This window comes from Oryctolagus cuniculus, chromosome 10 (genome assembly GCF_964237555.1).
Source record: "Oryctolagus cuniculus chromosome 10, mOryCun1.1, whole genome shotgun sequence".
NCBI classification, from domain to species: domain Eukaryota; kingdom Metazoa; phylum Chordata; class Mammalia; order Lagomorpha; family Leporidae; genus Oryctolagus; species Oryctolagus cuniculus.
This window is the reverse complement of record NC_091441.1, coordinates 25,549,680-25,565,805: the sequence shown is the minus strand read 5'-3', so window position 1 is coordinate 25,565,805 and position 16,126 is coordinate 25,549,680. Positions and strand designations below refer to the sequence as shown.

The 16,126-nt window shown below is 39.7% G+C and overlaps 1 protein-coding gene across 2 annotated transcripts in view; it reads left to right on the top strand.

The window, feature by feature from the left end:
- The window catches only part of DCC (DCC netrin 1 receptor), a 1,216,740-nt gene that overhangs the window by 422,972 nt on the left and 777,642 nt on the right, over positions 1–16,126 (top strand). For both annotated transcript variants that reach the window (XM_051851212.2, XM_051851210.2), the window contains exon 2: positions 8,169–8,489. In XM_051851212.2, the coding sequence (XP_051707172.1) occupies positions 8,169–8,489 (321 nt within the window). The remainder of the gene's footprint in view (positions 1–8,168; positions 8,490–16,126) is intronic.

Here is a 16,126-nt window from a genome sequence, read left to right as displayed (position 1 = left end):
CTGGCTTCATCTTGCACCAGCCCCAGGTGTTGGGGACATTTGGGTACTGAATCAACAAATGCAAGTTCACAACATCTCTATCTCTTCCTTTTTCTCTGTCTCTTTGCCTTTCACATAAATAAATCTTTTACAGAAATACAAAAAATATGGTTATAGACAAAACCTTACAATAACATAGTTCAAAGTTGGTGTAAAATATAATTACAACCATGTGGACAGTAAAGTAAATCACTATTTATAAAGAATAATTTCTTTAAATTTTAGCAGGTGATTGCCAGTGGTGAGCAAGATTATAGAAAATTATTATATTTGGTTTTATGTCCATATTATTTGGAATGTGGGTGACGTTTAATAATGTACTAAAAGTGTAAGGTAAAGAGGGCAGATTGGTGTCTCCTCACACGGGCCACCAAATATAAGGCAAAGAGGCACAAAACGGAAAGGAGGCAGAATACAAACTTGTAGCCAGACTGAATTTATTCAGAGAAAATAAACTTTCAGAGGTCGACCAATGGCCATCTTGCTCACAGACTGAACCCATGGCAGAGGCCCAGACCCCAGCTGGTTGCGCCCTTTTATATCTTAGGTGGTCTAGGGGTGGGGTGGGGGTGGGGGACAGTAGGTGGAGATGGGCTTCTCCATACTGGTTCTTCAAGTGTGGCCCACTGGCTTCCAAACCTGGGGAAGAATGCAGGGGTGGGGTGGGGGACAACAGGGTGTGAGACTGAACTGGTCTCGAAGAAGAAGGCAGGGGTAACAAGAACCTAAACTGGCTGAAGCTTGTGTCCTTGTTCCATCAAAAAGCTGATCATTCCCTTCACAGCCAATGGCAGAACCAGTGCTTGTCCAGACAGCTGCTGTCCAGATAGACTTTCCTGTGCATGGATATGAAATCATACCTTTTCTAAATGCTCTCAAGAGCCCATTTCAACATCCTCTTTGACAGTTCTACATTCAGAAAATTCCATCCCTTCTCTATTGAGAAAGACGCGTGAAAAACATAAGGGAAATAAAGCTAGCAGACATTTCACACAACTGACAGGGGAAAGGCTCAAACCCAGGCCATATTAAACAGTAGATCAAAGTTGCTCTTTTAAGTGTGAATTTTGCATGAGGCCTGCAGAATGATAGTCTAGATGTCAGACTGTGTTACCTATTGAGTTGAAAAAAAATCCCATTACAATTTTCCCAGTCTTTTATATAGCAAAATCAAGCTGTGGTTTGGAGATTGAATTTTTGAAGAGGAAATGGGATGAGGAAGTGCCTGGCCCAAACTCCAACTTGGCCCTTATCATTTTTCTTTACAATTGGGCTTAGCCAGAGGAAACTGACAGTTGCCTGGGGCACACTTCTAGCCCTATAAAAACCTCAGATCTCCACAAAGCTCCCCCCACTTGTGGAAAATGCTGTATCCTCGGAATGCATGATTTGGACTTACCAAGGCGTCACTGTTGCTGAGGCAGCTACTTCTTGAACTTTGCATGGTGCATCGATGTTTCCAGATTGTGCTTCCTGTGTAGCAAAGGGAAGAGAAAAATCAACATTGCTAGGTAAAGAGTAAATCGAGCTCAGCGACCTTTCTGCATGGACATTTGGTGGTGGTGCATTAGGTCAGCAAAGGTCCTGACACTAAAATCATTTTTCCTGATTCAATCGTGGTAGCTTTCCAAGAGTTCACTACTCTTTGTGGATATGACAACTGAGCAGAGTTAGTGTGAATTCACATACTATTTACTTACTTTTGCCATGTCTAAAAAAGGAATTTATGTGGGGATGGGCTTACCAGATAAAATAAGATGTCCAGTTAAATTTAAATTTGTGCTAAATAATATTTTCATAGAAGAATATGCGATGTAATATTTACATATTTATTTAGGACATGTTTATATTAAAACATTGTTTCACATGGAATTAAAATATAACTTTTGCCTTTAATTTTTGTTGGCCAGATCTGGTTAACTCTAGTGAGGTAAGAACATTGATTGTCCTTTTAAATTTTCCTTTATTGCTTCTCTTCATTTTAATGATCCTTAATAAATACTCATAGTAAAATGCACCTGTCTTCCTTACTGGTAAATCTATTCTTGCATTATTTAAAGTAAAAAATGAATTCTATAAAGTCTAATTCATTTCTGATTTCCATCTGCTAATAATAAAAATCTTGCCTTGAAATTGAATGGCCTCAAAGTATGTTAGTCACTGACAAGGACTGGAATAAACACAGTCTTTTAAAGATATGACCACAGCCTCTCACAATTAGTGCTTTTTACTATGTCTCTTATCATAGTAGGAAAAAAAGCACTAATACTTCACAGATCTCCTAGTGGTCATTAGTGCTAATACTTTGGTGGGTATATACCTCTCTCTCTGGATAAGCTGCAGACAAAGTCTGTGTTAGTATCAGGTACACAAAATACTTGCTAAAGATATAGCACTGGAAGTGCTACTATGGCGTTGTCAGTTTTTATGCCAAACTGGCCAATGGAGCAAATAGCTAAATTCTAATACTCTAGAAGCCCATAGTTATAATGTGGACTGAAAACCTAATAATAGAGAGACACCATGATAAAGAACAACACATTTTTAAAAATTTCTTTTGGGAGAAGATTTTAGCTATTGTAGTCATTTGAAAGAATGTTTTTTAATAGCTTTGTGTGTGAGCAGCCAAGAATATTCCAGGAGCATTTGAAATGTGCAACTGACTGTGACATTTTCATTTGCTAAATGGAGTTAGGCTATTTAGGGCCAGAGTATTCGTTACAATGGGAGAAGCATTGGATATTGTAAACAGTGGCCCCATTTCATGGCCCTTTCTTCATTTTTCCTCAGTTTTCAAAAGAGAAATATCCAATAAATAAAATACGAGCTGAAAGAGGTGCTGCCTGTTAAATCATCTTCATAACTTCATCTCTATCACTTAGTGGAAAAAAAAATTGACTCAAATTACTCAAATTCCCCCAATGAGAGTTATGACAAGACATTCTGAGGAACACAGGGACCTCAATATCTAGTTCATTATACACAATGTTTTAGAGCAGAGTTCTTATATTAGCTTTTCATCACTAAGATGAGATACCTGACATAATCTACATATGCAGAAGAAATCCCAAGTTGAGATGGCATGACACAAGCTCAGGCTCTGGCTCTGGCAAGGGAAGAAAGTGGGTGGGACAGGGTGGTACACACAGGGAGGAAGAGCACATGGCCCTTCAGGAGGCAGTGAAAATGAGTGGACAGGCTTACTCATTTTATGACAAACCTCTCTCCAAAACCTGAGGGGTCTTGAGCTCATAAGAACTACCATTCAAGAGCACAACCCTAACGATGAAGGACCTCTCCCTAGTCTTCCCCTAAAGGTTTCCCAGCACTGCCACAGTGGAGACCAACCCTGAACTCACAACAGATTTTTGGGGGACACCAAAGGCTTAGCATTTCTCATGCTTTAGATAACTTGAGCATCTTCTAGAAGGCCTCATAAGCATAGATTTATGTGTTCTGCTCCTATAGTTGCTGGTAGGGGAGGGTTTTAGTGGAGCCTTGATTGTGCATTTCTAACAGATTCCCAGGTGCTGTAGCTGGTGCTAGTTCTTTGAGAAGCAATGTTTCAAAGTTTATATTCTAATAAATTCACATATGGTTAGAAGATCTGTTAAATGTTTGCTTGTCCTATTTTGCTTTTAAATATTTCACTCTGTTGTATAACCTCTTTTTTTTTTTTTTTTGAAAGGCAGAGTAGACACAGAGAGAGAGAGAGAGAGAGAGAGAGAAAGGTCTTCCTTTGCCGTTGGTTCACCTTCCAATGGCTGCCACGGCTGGCGCACTGTGGCCAGCGCACCACGCTGATCCGAAGCCAGGAGCCAGGTGCTTCTCCTGGTCTCCCATGGGGTGCAGGGCCCAAGCACTTGGGCCATCCTCCACTGCACTCCCGGGCCACAGCAGAGAGCTGGCCTGGAAGAGGGGCAACGGGGACAGAATCCGGTGCCCTGACCGGGACTAGAACCTGGTGTGCCGGCGCCGCAAGGCGGAGGATTAGCCTAGTGAGCCACGGCACCGGCCTCTGTTGTATAACCTCTTAAAGTTTTAGGCAGGTCTGAAGTTTAAAGGTACAATTTTGCAAGTAATTGATGTCTGATAAATTCAAAGATGATTATTTGTAGGATCATTCATAGAATTTTTTAAATTTCTTTCAATGGACATCTCTTATTTGCATAACATACAAAGGAAGCAGATGTGACAGCATATTTTTTTAAGAATTATTTATTTGAAAGAGTTAGAGAAGTAGAACCAGGGAGAGAGAGAGATCTTCCGTCTGTTGGTTCACTCCCCAAATGACCACAACAGCCAGAGTTGAGCTGATCTGAAGCCAGTAGCTTCTTCCAGGTCTCCCACATGGGTGCAAGGTCCCAAGGGCTATCTTCTTCTGCTTTCCCAGGCCATAGCAGAGAGTTGGAGCAGAAGAGGAGCAGCGGGGACTCGAACAGGCACCCATATGGGATGCCGGCGCTGCAGACTGGGGCTTTAATCTGCTGTGCCACAGCACCAGCCCCAGCAGCATATATTTCTAACAAGATGATGGTGGCCTGGTTTTGTAGGTTGATTTTGAGGATTCAGGGATTGTCAAACTCTAAGCATCCAAAGTGAAAGTTTGTGTAATTTGAAAGAGATAAAATTATGCACAGCAAGTTCTATGGGGATTTGTATGACATTTTCTAATCTCTGAATCTTTCAGGTGCTTCTTTTCACTCCTAGACTACTTTTCATAAATTTAATTTTTAGCTTTTATTACCTTAACCAGAAGCTTTTACATTTTGGACTTGGAAAGGGATTTCTGACTCCATGGGGAATTATTTTTCACACTTAACAATGTTTGATATTGTAGATAAAATGTCAAACCTTAAAAACCCCATTCTAAGTTAGCCTGCCCCTGTGACTGGCTGGTCTTTGAAATTAACACGAATATGATAAGAAAGGCAAGCACAAAGGGAATTAAGCTTACAGAATGATTTTTACTATTTGATCATTTTGGTAAGTTTCTAAAATATATTGAGAATATTTTCTTTTGCAAGATTTCAATTAATATAAACTTGGAATGTCCTTGGAAGTATTATCTCTGATACTTATATCTGACAAAATTCTTCTATGTCATCAGAAAAACACAGAAGGTTTTTTGTGTTGAAATATGCGTACAAATTATTGTTTCATAAAATAAAACAAGGAGTAGAAGTAGAGAGAGAAGGCAGAAGAAGAAGAAAATGGTGGGTGGTGGGTGAGGAGGCAGTGGGTTGGGAAAGAGGAGGGAGGAGAAGGAGAGATTCCAATGATCATCTGACAATTGGTTTGCTCAGACTAACACAGTAAGAAAAGCTTGTCATTAGTAAATGCATATGTGGCTTTTTGCCAGCATTCTAACCAGTGATTTAGAAATCTTCCCGAGCCAACATTTGGAATGAGAGAGGACTGGAGATGCATTCATTGATATTGGGAACTCTGGTGTCACACTCACTTGTGCCTGTTTTTGTTTGTTTGTTTGTTTTTTTAATGCATAGGATTTTGGTACCATCAAGTATCTTTCTCCCAAATGTAATTACCTGAAGTGATTTTATAGGAGGGCTTAAAGGATTGCTTCTCTTATGTAACTAAACAAAACACAGACTTACCCATTGGACTTTGTCCTTGATGATTTGCCTGCCACTGCCATTTTAACATGAAATGTTCTGCATTACTGAAAAGTAGACCACTTCGATTGGATTCCCAAATGCATGCTGCTGCTGCTTTCTCTTGTTCTCTTCCCCTCCGTTCCCAGCAGGTACATACTTACATCATGGAACTCCCAGCGTCCAAATTCCACACCACAACTTTGTGTGCTATGGGATCCAAATATTTCCACTTGTCTGTCTTCTTCATGTTTATGATCTCTCTTTTCCTCTCTACATACATTCTATCAATATTCTTTCAGTTTATTTCAGGCTGATTCATGAATGCAAACTTTTGATATAAATATTTCACTTTGAGATTTGCTATACTGGTGGTCAGAATGTCTCCAAGAAGAACTAGTAATCTAAGACAAAAAGAGAGTTTGTTAAGATTAATTGAGTTCCGAGAAATGTTTTTGTGGTATGTTTCTTAGTCTGGTATGAAACACTCCACACGGCAGTTGGAGGTGGGCTGGTGACACTTGCAAAAGGGACCATATTTGCGAAGGGCCAGCTTTTCTAAGCATAAGTAATCTAAGTTACTTTAAGCAGAGAGTTTGCTTTATTCCAGAGCCATATATTCAGACTGTAATTGTTCTAAGAAGTACAAAAAGCTGAAATTGCCAGTGAGTTGCAAGGGTAATTGTATGAAAGAAAAGTTAATCTTTATTTAACTTTCCTAAACTATATACTCACGGCACTGAAAACTGTCATAACCTCCCTGTTTCAGAGTAAGTGGATTATTTATCTGTGATAATGGGCACATACGCTCATTAACATGCTGTCATAAACAGCTGTATTGAATGTATTATGTGTTTTGTGTCATAAATAAGGCTCTCAATATGAGGCTGTGTTTAAAATATAGGCCCCAGGAAGAACAAAAAAGCAATAAATGTTTTTTAATATAGTTGTCTCGTTTGGAGTTCTGAATTTATTTCCACCTTATTAATGCTACTTGTATGGAAATTGTAGGTATTACTCTAGTGAAATATCTTGACATTCAAGGGCATTAGAACTTTATACTTTCTCATCCTAAGTGTATCCCAAGCCAGCTATTTGCTGGCTTGTGTTTCTTTTGTGGTAATAAGGAGATGGAGTAGAAATGTGAGAGGCATTTACAATGCAGTCTCCATCTCCGAATGCTTACAACAGAGCTCACTTGATGGACACCTCCACCCGTTCTAGTACTGAAGGCTTCCAAACTGAATGTAGAATTTCCAGGTCATGTGGTTCAAAGCCCTGGTTTTGCACACGAGCAGACTGCGGTTCTGAGGACTTAAAAGATCTGTTTGACACCCAGATCATTAAGTAATAGAGCCAGGACCAAGGATAGATCTCCAGAGTCCCAGTTCAGTATAGGTTCCACTGGAGGACAGGATGTGTTATAATTAGGTTGTCTACATAAAAGGAATCTGGGAAGAGAGAGCCTCTGTGTCAGTGATGGGGCATCTGTACCAATATCACTCATTATAGACTTAAAATGGTATTAAACAGCAGTAAGAAAATTCAGTTTAGAGTCTAAGAATAATTATTGAAAATCTCATGCCAAAGGGTATTGTGGAAAGTTTAGCCCCAGAAGTTGTTCAAAATGAAGCTGAAAGTCGTTTGACTTCAGTGGTTTCAGCGATACACCTGCCTGAGCAAAAGATGCCCACAATGAGGAATCCGCTGCAACATCCAAGCAGTTCTTGCAACACTGTACTGCCAGCCTGACAAAAGAGTGCGCTACTAATTACACTTGCTGCATCCCTCAGGATCATTAAATAACTTTCTGCTCCTCCTGTTGGTTCCTTATGTTCATTTATGTTTATGAACAGCAAAAAAATTCAACTATAATATTCATTTAGGTTTCCAGGCCCATGAGTAAGATTTGGATGGAAATTAAGACACTTTTGGGATTTGCATTTTTAGGTAGTAGCTTTATTGACTGGCTTCTGCAAATGGATTTTACCTGTTTCAAAACTCAATTAAGCTTTACTCTAAATAACTTTGCCCACACCTTTCACAGTTGATTTTGATTTTTATAAAACACTGTGAGCAGAAATTTTTTACAAAAATTCAAGGAATGCTTTAATCAGAATGAAGAGAAGGAAATAGTCCATAAATCTTAGCTGTGACATTACAATTGCTACTTGAAATTATTTTAATTTGCAAAGTATTAGTTTCTTTTCTTCCTAAATTTTCAAACTGATAATAGCCCTGCCTGGATTTTTACAATCTCTTAATTCCTCATAGGGTTATTTTGGGGACCAAGTGTTTCTTTAGTTCCGTGATTTGAACTGGGTACTTTTTCATTTGTTTAATACAATATCCCTGATGTTAAGTTTCAGTTACTCCTAGACATTTTTCAAAGCCACCAACTTTTTTGAAAAAGCTTTGTGGCTTTCCTTTTTTTTTTTTTTTTTTTTGAAAGGAAAGTTAAGCTGAGATTTATTTGAACACATGAACATGCTTATCTGTGCCGTCTTCTTCCAGGTTTCCAAATTAAAGCCTTCACATCCCTGCGCTTCCTGTCGGAACCCTCTGATGCCGTCACGATGCGGGGAGGAAGCGTCCTCCTGAACTGCTCTGCGGAGTCGGACCGCGGAGTGCCGGTCATCAAGTGGAGGAAAGACGGCATCCACCTCGCCCTGGGGCTGGAGGAGAGGAAGCAGCAGCTTCCCAATGGGTCTCTACTGATACAGAACATCCTCCATTCCAGACACCACAAGCCAGACGAGGGACTTTATCAATGTGAGGCGTCTCTGGGAGATTCCGGGTCAATTATCAGTCGGACAGCGAAAGTTGCAGTAGCAGGTAAATGGATTATTTTCTTTTCTGCTCTTGCTCCAACTCTTCCAAAATAACACAGATTTTTAACTTATATTTTTGATCAACAAACAATTATATTTTATGGGGCACAGTGTGATATTTGTGGAATCATTGTGGAATGATTATATCCAAACTAATCAGCATATTCATCCACTCAAATATTTTTTGTATGTGCAGTGAACATTTAAAATTTACTGTTGTAATAATTTTGAAATGTATGCTGCATTATTAACTAGAGTCACCGTGCTGTGCAATAGGTCCCAAAAATATATTTCTCCTATGTAATTGAAAATTTGAACCCTTTAACCAGTAACTGCTCATTCCCAATCACACCATACCCTCTTCCCCACCAAAACCTCTGATAACAATCATTCTATACTTTGTCACGTAGTGTAGGATCCGTCAAGTTCAACCATGTTACTGATAACAAGATTCTCTTCTTAAAAGGCAAAATAGTATTCCATTATCTGTGTGTATAGCATTTTTTATTTATTCATCTGTTGATAGACGTTTATACTAATTCCATAGCACAGCTATTGTGAATAATGTTGCAGAGTACATGGGGATGTAGACTGATCTCAATTCCTTTGCATATACACCCAGAGGTGGATCAATTATTAGTTCTATTTTTAGTTTTATGAGGAACCTCTGTACTGTTTTCCACAATGACTGTACTAGACTGTATTCCCACCAATAATATTTACTTTTAGGAAGAAATTATATAAAATTATTCATGCTTATTCTACATGGTCTTGACTGACTTTTCTCCTTAAGTTACCTTGGGAAACAGTAGAAAGATCTCATTAATTGGCATAATATTCTGAGATTTTTTTTTTTTTTTTTTGGACAGGCAGAGTGGACAGTGAGAGAGAGAGACAGAGAGAAAGGTCTTCCTTTGCCATTGGTTCACCCTCCAATGGCCGCCGCGGCCGGCGCACTGCGGCCTGTGCACCGCGCTGATCCGATGGCAGGAGCCAGGAGCCAGGTGCTTTTCCTGGTCTCCCATGGGGTGCAGGGCCCAAGCACCTGGGCCATCCTCCACTGCACTCCCTGGCCACAGCAGAGAGCTGGCCTGGAAGAGGGGCAACCTGGACAGAATCCGGCGCCCCGACCGGGACTGGAACCCGGTGTGCCGGCGCCGCTAGGTGGAGGATTAGCCTAGTGAGCCGCGGCGCCGGCCGAGATTTTTTTTTTTTAACAACAAATCTGGCTCATGTTGATTCACCACTTATGTTTAAGATTTCCATCTATAGAAAAGTATTAGAAACATAAATTCCTGATTCCGTTTTTCGGCTTTACTAACATCAAACTGTTGCAGAGTTAATTTCTTTTTTTGGCTTCAGAACAGTGAACTCTGTTTTAATTATACTGACATGACTTACAACATGTAGATCTCAAGTGAGCAGTAAAATTTTCACTAGTGTTTCCAAATATTGTGGTGCTTGGTAACAAGTTGGCTCAATAGCTGACTGATAATTTGAAAAGATTTCTTTTCATCTGTATAGAGCAAAGACATTAGACTCTGAAAAAACTGTATTGAATATTCTGGAATTGACAGGCTTGTTATTTTTTGCACCACTATTCTGATTAGAGGGCAGCTCAAAATTACTTCTTTTGGCTCCTAACATATTAGAATTATGGGGAGAACAATGAAATTTTTGCTTGTATCTGTAATTTGACCAAAAATTGGTCTGTGATATAGTTTTTTAAAGACTTGTTTATTTATTTGAAAGACAGTTATAGAAAGAGAAAGAGAAATCTTCCATTCACTGGTTCACTTCCCAAATGGCTTGGTCAGGCTGAAGCCAGGAGCCAGAAACTCCATTCTTTTATCCTATATGGGTGGAAGACCTTCTAAGACAGAAAGACACACACAGAGAGGTGTGTGTGTGTGTGTGTGTGTGTGTAATAATTTAGTTTATATATATATTTAATAGATTATATATTAATTTTGGTGTGGAACATAATATAAAGCAAATGGATCCAATTGAAATAAATTTAAACTATAAAATGGATAATCAGATTTGAAGGACTACTTTTAAATGTAGCCTTTAGTTTTTAATAAAAAATTGGAAGCAATAAGCTGCTATACAGTTATTTGATGTAGGTTTCCTTCCCCACGTCCCATCAAGCTCATCCTGGAAGACGGATCCTAATGAGATCTCATTCTCAGCAATTGCACTAATTGGAATAATCAGACAGGACAACCATTTCCCCTTGTGCACGTCTAGGATGGTTTGAGAAATTTGAAATATAAAGAGGTGATATTGCCAGGTGATGCCATGGTGAATTTACTCTCATAGATAGGCAATCAGTCACCAAATACAACTTCACGACACTCTTGTGGCTTCTTGCGCACCTAGTAGAGTGAACAGCATTCTGGTTTTCCCTGGGCTGACTGGGCTTTAGCACTTGAGAGTTCCCTGTCCTGAAAATATCCTCAGTACAGGCAAGAGCTAAAAAAAAAAAAATGTTTGATCACCCTAACTAGAGGCAACCCTTTTTGTCTTAGCATTGACAGACTACATTGTGGATGCACAAATCCCCTCTGCTTAGGAGACAGGTGAGGTGACAGTCTGATACTGAAAACCATTTGAGATCTTTGAGTGATAGGTGTCTGATACATGATTGACATGCACAACTGTACAAAGGACTAAAAGGTAATGTTAATTATATGTGATTGAGAGGAACACATGGGACAAGGTCTGAGGATGGGGCAAGATCTGCTTTTCTAGAATGCTCCAAATGAACAGAAAAGGATGCAATTTGATTTTCTGTCATTTGAGAATTTGTGGACTTTTGGATCTACTCATGAGTCCACAACACCAGTGTGGCTCTGCCAGTTTGAATGAGTCAGGTTGGTATTTTGATGTCCTGTTACAAAGTGAGCTGCAAATGCACTACTCATGAAAGTGACCCGATATGTTTTAGTTTCAGTTTCCCTGCAATTTAGATTCAGTTTTGCACGTTCTGTGTTTCAATGGAGGAATGAAGAATGATTCCTTCTCTCTGTGAGATATTAAAATAAGTAGCTTTGATTTTAGTATTCTATACAAGGATAGGCTCTCGGATCCAGTCACTGAGTTACAATCTAATATTAGATTGTATCATTTCAAGGCAATAAGGCTGTTCACAGCATTTTAAACACTTACCATGCTGTTTGGCAACACAGAATACATCAATGTTATGTCTGCTGAAGTTAAGATTGCCAAACCACTAGAATTCACAAGGGGCATATATCTTCCTGGTAATAAAGACCGTGGACCTGATTTAATCTCATTTTTAAAGCATTAGCAGTCAATAAACCAGTCACCACTAAAAGGTAACAGTCAGCTTCGCTTGGGTGAAAAAAAAAATCTGTTCTATACTTTCAGGTGCAGTGTAGATAGAGCCAGATAGAGCCCATTTAATATAATGCCCCTCTTCCATTTTTGCTTTCTGAAAGTGTCTTTGGATATAAAGAAATGTGGCAAATGAAATTTGTCTTTAATCAGTCAGAACATTTATGCAATGACTTGCCATGTACAATCCATCCTATTTGCTAGGACTCTTCAGCTGCTCTTTAAACCCTGAGTGCAGACTGGGCTGGGGAGGAAAGAGGAGCAGGAAAGATAAATGAAGGGCTACCATCCTTTCCACATCTTCCAAAAGATGACAGCATAATAAGCTACTATGGATATTACTGGTCTTTTTACTTTGATTTAGTAAGAAATACCTGAAATATTAAATCTCCACCTAAAAGCAACTTCACCAATACTGGCTGAAACTTGGGAACTTTATTTTAATCCAATTAGCTCTAATCTCTAATGTTGCATTCTTTCCCTTTATGGATATCGTGGTTCAGCCCTCAAGGTTGAGATGAGCTTGAGGAACAAAGCCGATCTGGACTTACTTATAGAGCTTCTCTACCACCCTCGCCACTCTCTCATGATTGGCAGTAGACATTGCTCTTTCCAGTGAGAATAGGGGCTTTGTGCCACATATGGAGAATTTTTAGTATTTATCTTCCCTCTCTCCCCCATCCTTGCTTTTACCCACCTTCCCTTTAACCCCTTTTTCCCCCCTTCCTCGTCATTGAACTAGTCCAAATCTGTTAACCTACATATGTGCACATATAAAAATATTTCTGATGCAGTGGGTTGGAATAATTTAATAACTCAATGTACAAATTAATTGACTATTTAGGAATTCAAAATTGAAAAATAGTGCTAGAATACTCACATGACACTCAAAAAGAGTAGGCTGCTTCTTCATTCCTTTTACCTCTTAAACATCAAGATGAACTTGCTTTTGGCCAAGTGCACCTCCCCTACTCCAGATGTCGCTAGCTATGTGAGCCTATGGATTCTCTTCTGTTGAACAGATAAAACAACCCACTTCCAAAGGTGCAGTGAGGTGTTTTTAAAAAACTTGTTTGACAGGCAGAGTAACAGAGAGAGAGAGAGACTGAGTAAGGGAAGTAAAAGAGAAATAATTTAAATAACTGCTGATTCACTTCCCAAATGGCTGCAATAGCCAGATTTGGGCCAGGCTGAGCCTGGGAGCCAAAAACTCTATCTAGGTCTCTCTCATGGGTGACAGGGAACCAAGTAGTTGGGCCATCGTGCACTGCCTTCCCAAGCATTTTAGCATGATGTTCGGTAGGAAGATGCTCACTGGGACTGGAACCAGCACTCAGATATGAGATGCAAGTGTTGCAAGCAGCAACTTAACCTGTTGTACCACAACACAGGCCCACACAGTGACTTTCAAGTAATATCTAGGACATAAAACTCTAATATTGAGTAACTTCCTATCTATTGACAGTGGTAAATAGACCTGGTAATGGTTATTATTTTGTTATTACAAGTATTATCAGAAACTTACAGCTTTTAACATTCCCATGTGTTGGTACAAAACATTTTGGGAGGAGGGAATTGGGATGAAATGTAGGCTACAGGGACCAGCGTTGTAGTGCAACAGGTTAAGCATCTGCCTGATAAAAGTATCCAGTATGGACACCAAATCAAGTCCTAGCTGTTCAACTTCTGATTCAGCTCCCTGCAAATGTGCCTGAGAAAGCAGTAGAAGCTGGCCAAGTGCCTGGACACCTGCCACCCATGTGGGAGACCTCGATGGATTTCCAGGCTCCTAGCCCAGCCCCTGCTCTTGCCACCATTTGGGGGAGTAAACCAGCAAATGGAGGATCTCTCTCTCTTTCTCTCCATACCTGTGCCTTCCAAATAAAATTTTTTTAAGATTTATTTATTTATTTACAAGTCAGAGTTACACAGAGGAGAGGCAGAGAGAGAGGGGTCTTCCATCCGATGGTTTACCCCCTAGTTGGCCGCAATGGCTGGATTTGCGCCAATCTGAAGCCAGAAGCCAGGAGGTTCTTTCAGGTCTCCCACACGGGTGCAGGGGCCCAAGGACTTGGGCTATCTTCTACTGCTTTCCCAGGCCAAAGCAGAGAGCTGGATCAGAAGTGGAGCAGCCAGGTCTTGAACCAGCGCCCATATGGGATGCCAGCGCTTCAGGCTAGGGTGTTAACCCACTGTGCCACAGCGCCAGCCCAAATATTAAAAAAAAAAAAAAAAACAAAAAAACAAAAAAAAAACGAATTATAGGCTGTAAATTATGAGCCATAAACATTATAGTTTTGGATCAGATATCTGTGTTTGCAGTCTGTAAACACGAACTGGCAAGCTGAATTCAGTTTTCCAAAAGTTGAATCCATGCTGTTTTTAGCAAGCAGAGCCAAAGTCATCTGAGTAAGAGATCCATGTTGATCAGTTGATCTGCTTAGAAGTCTGCAGCCCACATTTTTACTGGATAGATTGGGAGTTTCAGATCCAGCAACTGGTGTAATGGTTTCAGAAAAGATGCTGGACACATTCTCCACCTCCTTCATGCACTTTCAGCTGGAAAATATTCATGGGATCTGGGTTCCTGGGAGTGAGTTGGTCTAGACCAGGAGTGTAACACAACCTCCCTCCTGTCTTGATGAGAAGAAACTGCATCAGTACCAGTGCCTAAGAAAATCAGATAACAAGAATCTGCATAATCGTACAAGTCCATCTTTTTTGTTTTTTCATTTTCTCTGATGTGTATAAGCAAGACCACCCAGCCGGCACCCAGGCACACACTCGCCCACACAACTACTTCCCCACTCGCATCTGCTGTAGTTTCTGAGAAGCAAGGGTGGGACCCAGGTATGACCACATCTGCCTGTGATTGTACCCTGGGATGCGGGTACTGTATCCTTCTTGGTTGAGGCCACACTGACTGCAGAATACATTATAAACCATTTGTATCCAGGGCAATTTGTGTTTATAAAAGCTACTGACTTGCTTTTTGATAGACTTTGGTCTTTGGGAAACATATCGATATACATTATTTTATTATGCTCAAAAAAAATCTGAGATAAAAATACCCAAATTTACAGAGAACAGACTGAAGGAAGGTTGGTGATAGGCAGAGACTAGAACTCATTATTATACTCTTGGAAGAACAGTCATTACCTTAGCACTTGACCTCTCAAGCTAAAGGCTAGAATTAATGTTACTTAATAAATTCCCATGCATTTAATTGTTCATTTGTAATCAATTAAACTCTCCAAAATATAAAGTAAATAGCAATGATAACATTATTGATTTTGTATATGCATTTAGTGCCTTGAAAATATCAATTTTTATGGAAAAAATACCAATTTGGATGTTTTCTTTTCATGAGAAGATTTTAATATAACTCTGATTTCAGTAATGATGTCATAACTCTGTTCTGACAAATAGAGAGCATACTCTTTTAAAAATAAGATAGTCTTTTAAAAATATAGATAGTCTTCCAAGAATATAATTTGGTTATCTTTTATCATTGTAAGTGGTTTTACAATTCAGGCCAAGTTGACATATTTTATTTCTGCTTCTTGAAAATCAAGAAAATAAAAGACCAACTAAGTTGCATTTACTTGAGTTGTTTTATTCAAGGGGCATCCCCCCCCCCCTTTTTACAATAGATGTTTTAAGATGCAAATTGTGGCACTCTGCTTTTAAAAAACACAGGCATTATAATTAAAATTCTCCTGTGTTTAAAAAAATAATTAGTTACTTGAGGAGTTGTTTCAGTGAATTCCTTTCCAGAATATGTCCCATTTAAATGAGTTATGAAATAATTAGCGAATACATATTATGGTGAGAAGCTAGAAAGAACCATTTTGTGAAAGGATAACCTGACCTTTAAGTTCTTACTTAAAAGCAAGTAGAAAAAAGAGCTTGTCTGTATAGAAGGAGAATAAACTACACTTGATCACACAGATATTACATAAAGGAAACAGAAAAAGAGGGGACTCAAGATTCTTTCTCTCTACAAGAGCAAATACAAAAATCTTGCCTAGAAGGTCAAGTTCATCCAGTGAAGCAGTTTGGAAAATTTATCTCAGGGCGGGTGCTGTGGCTCAATAGGCTAATTCTCCACCTTGCGGCGCCAGCACACCGGGTTCTGGTCCCGGTCAGGGTGCCGGATTCTGTCCCGGTTGCCCCTCTTCCAGGCCAGCTCTCTGCTATGGCCCGGGAGTGCGGTGGAGGATGGCCCAAGTCCTTGGGCCCTGTACCCGCATGGGAGACCAGGATAAGTACCTGGCTCCT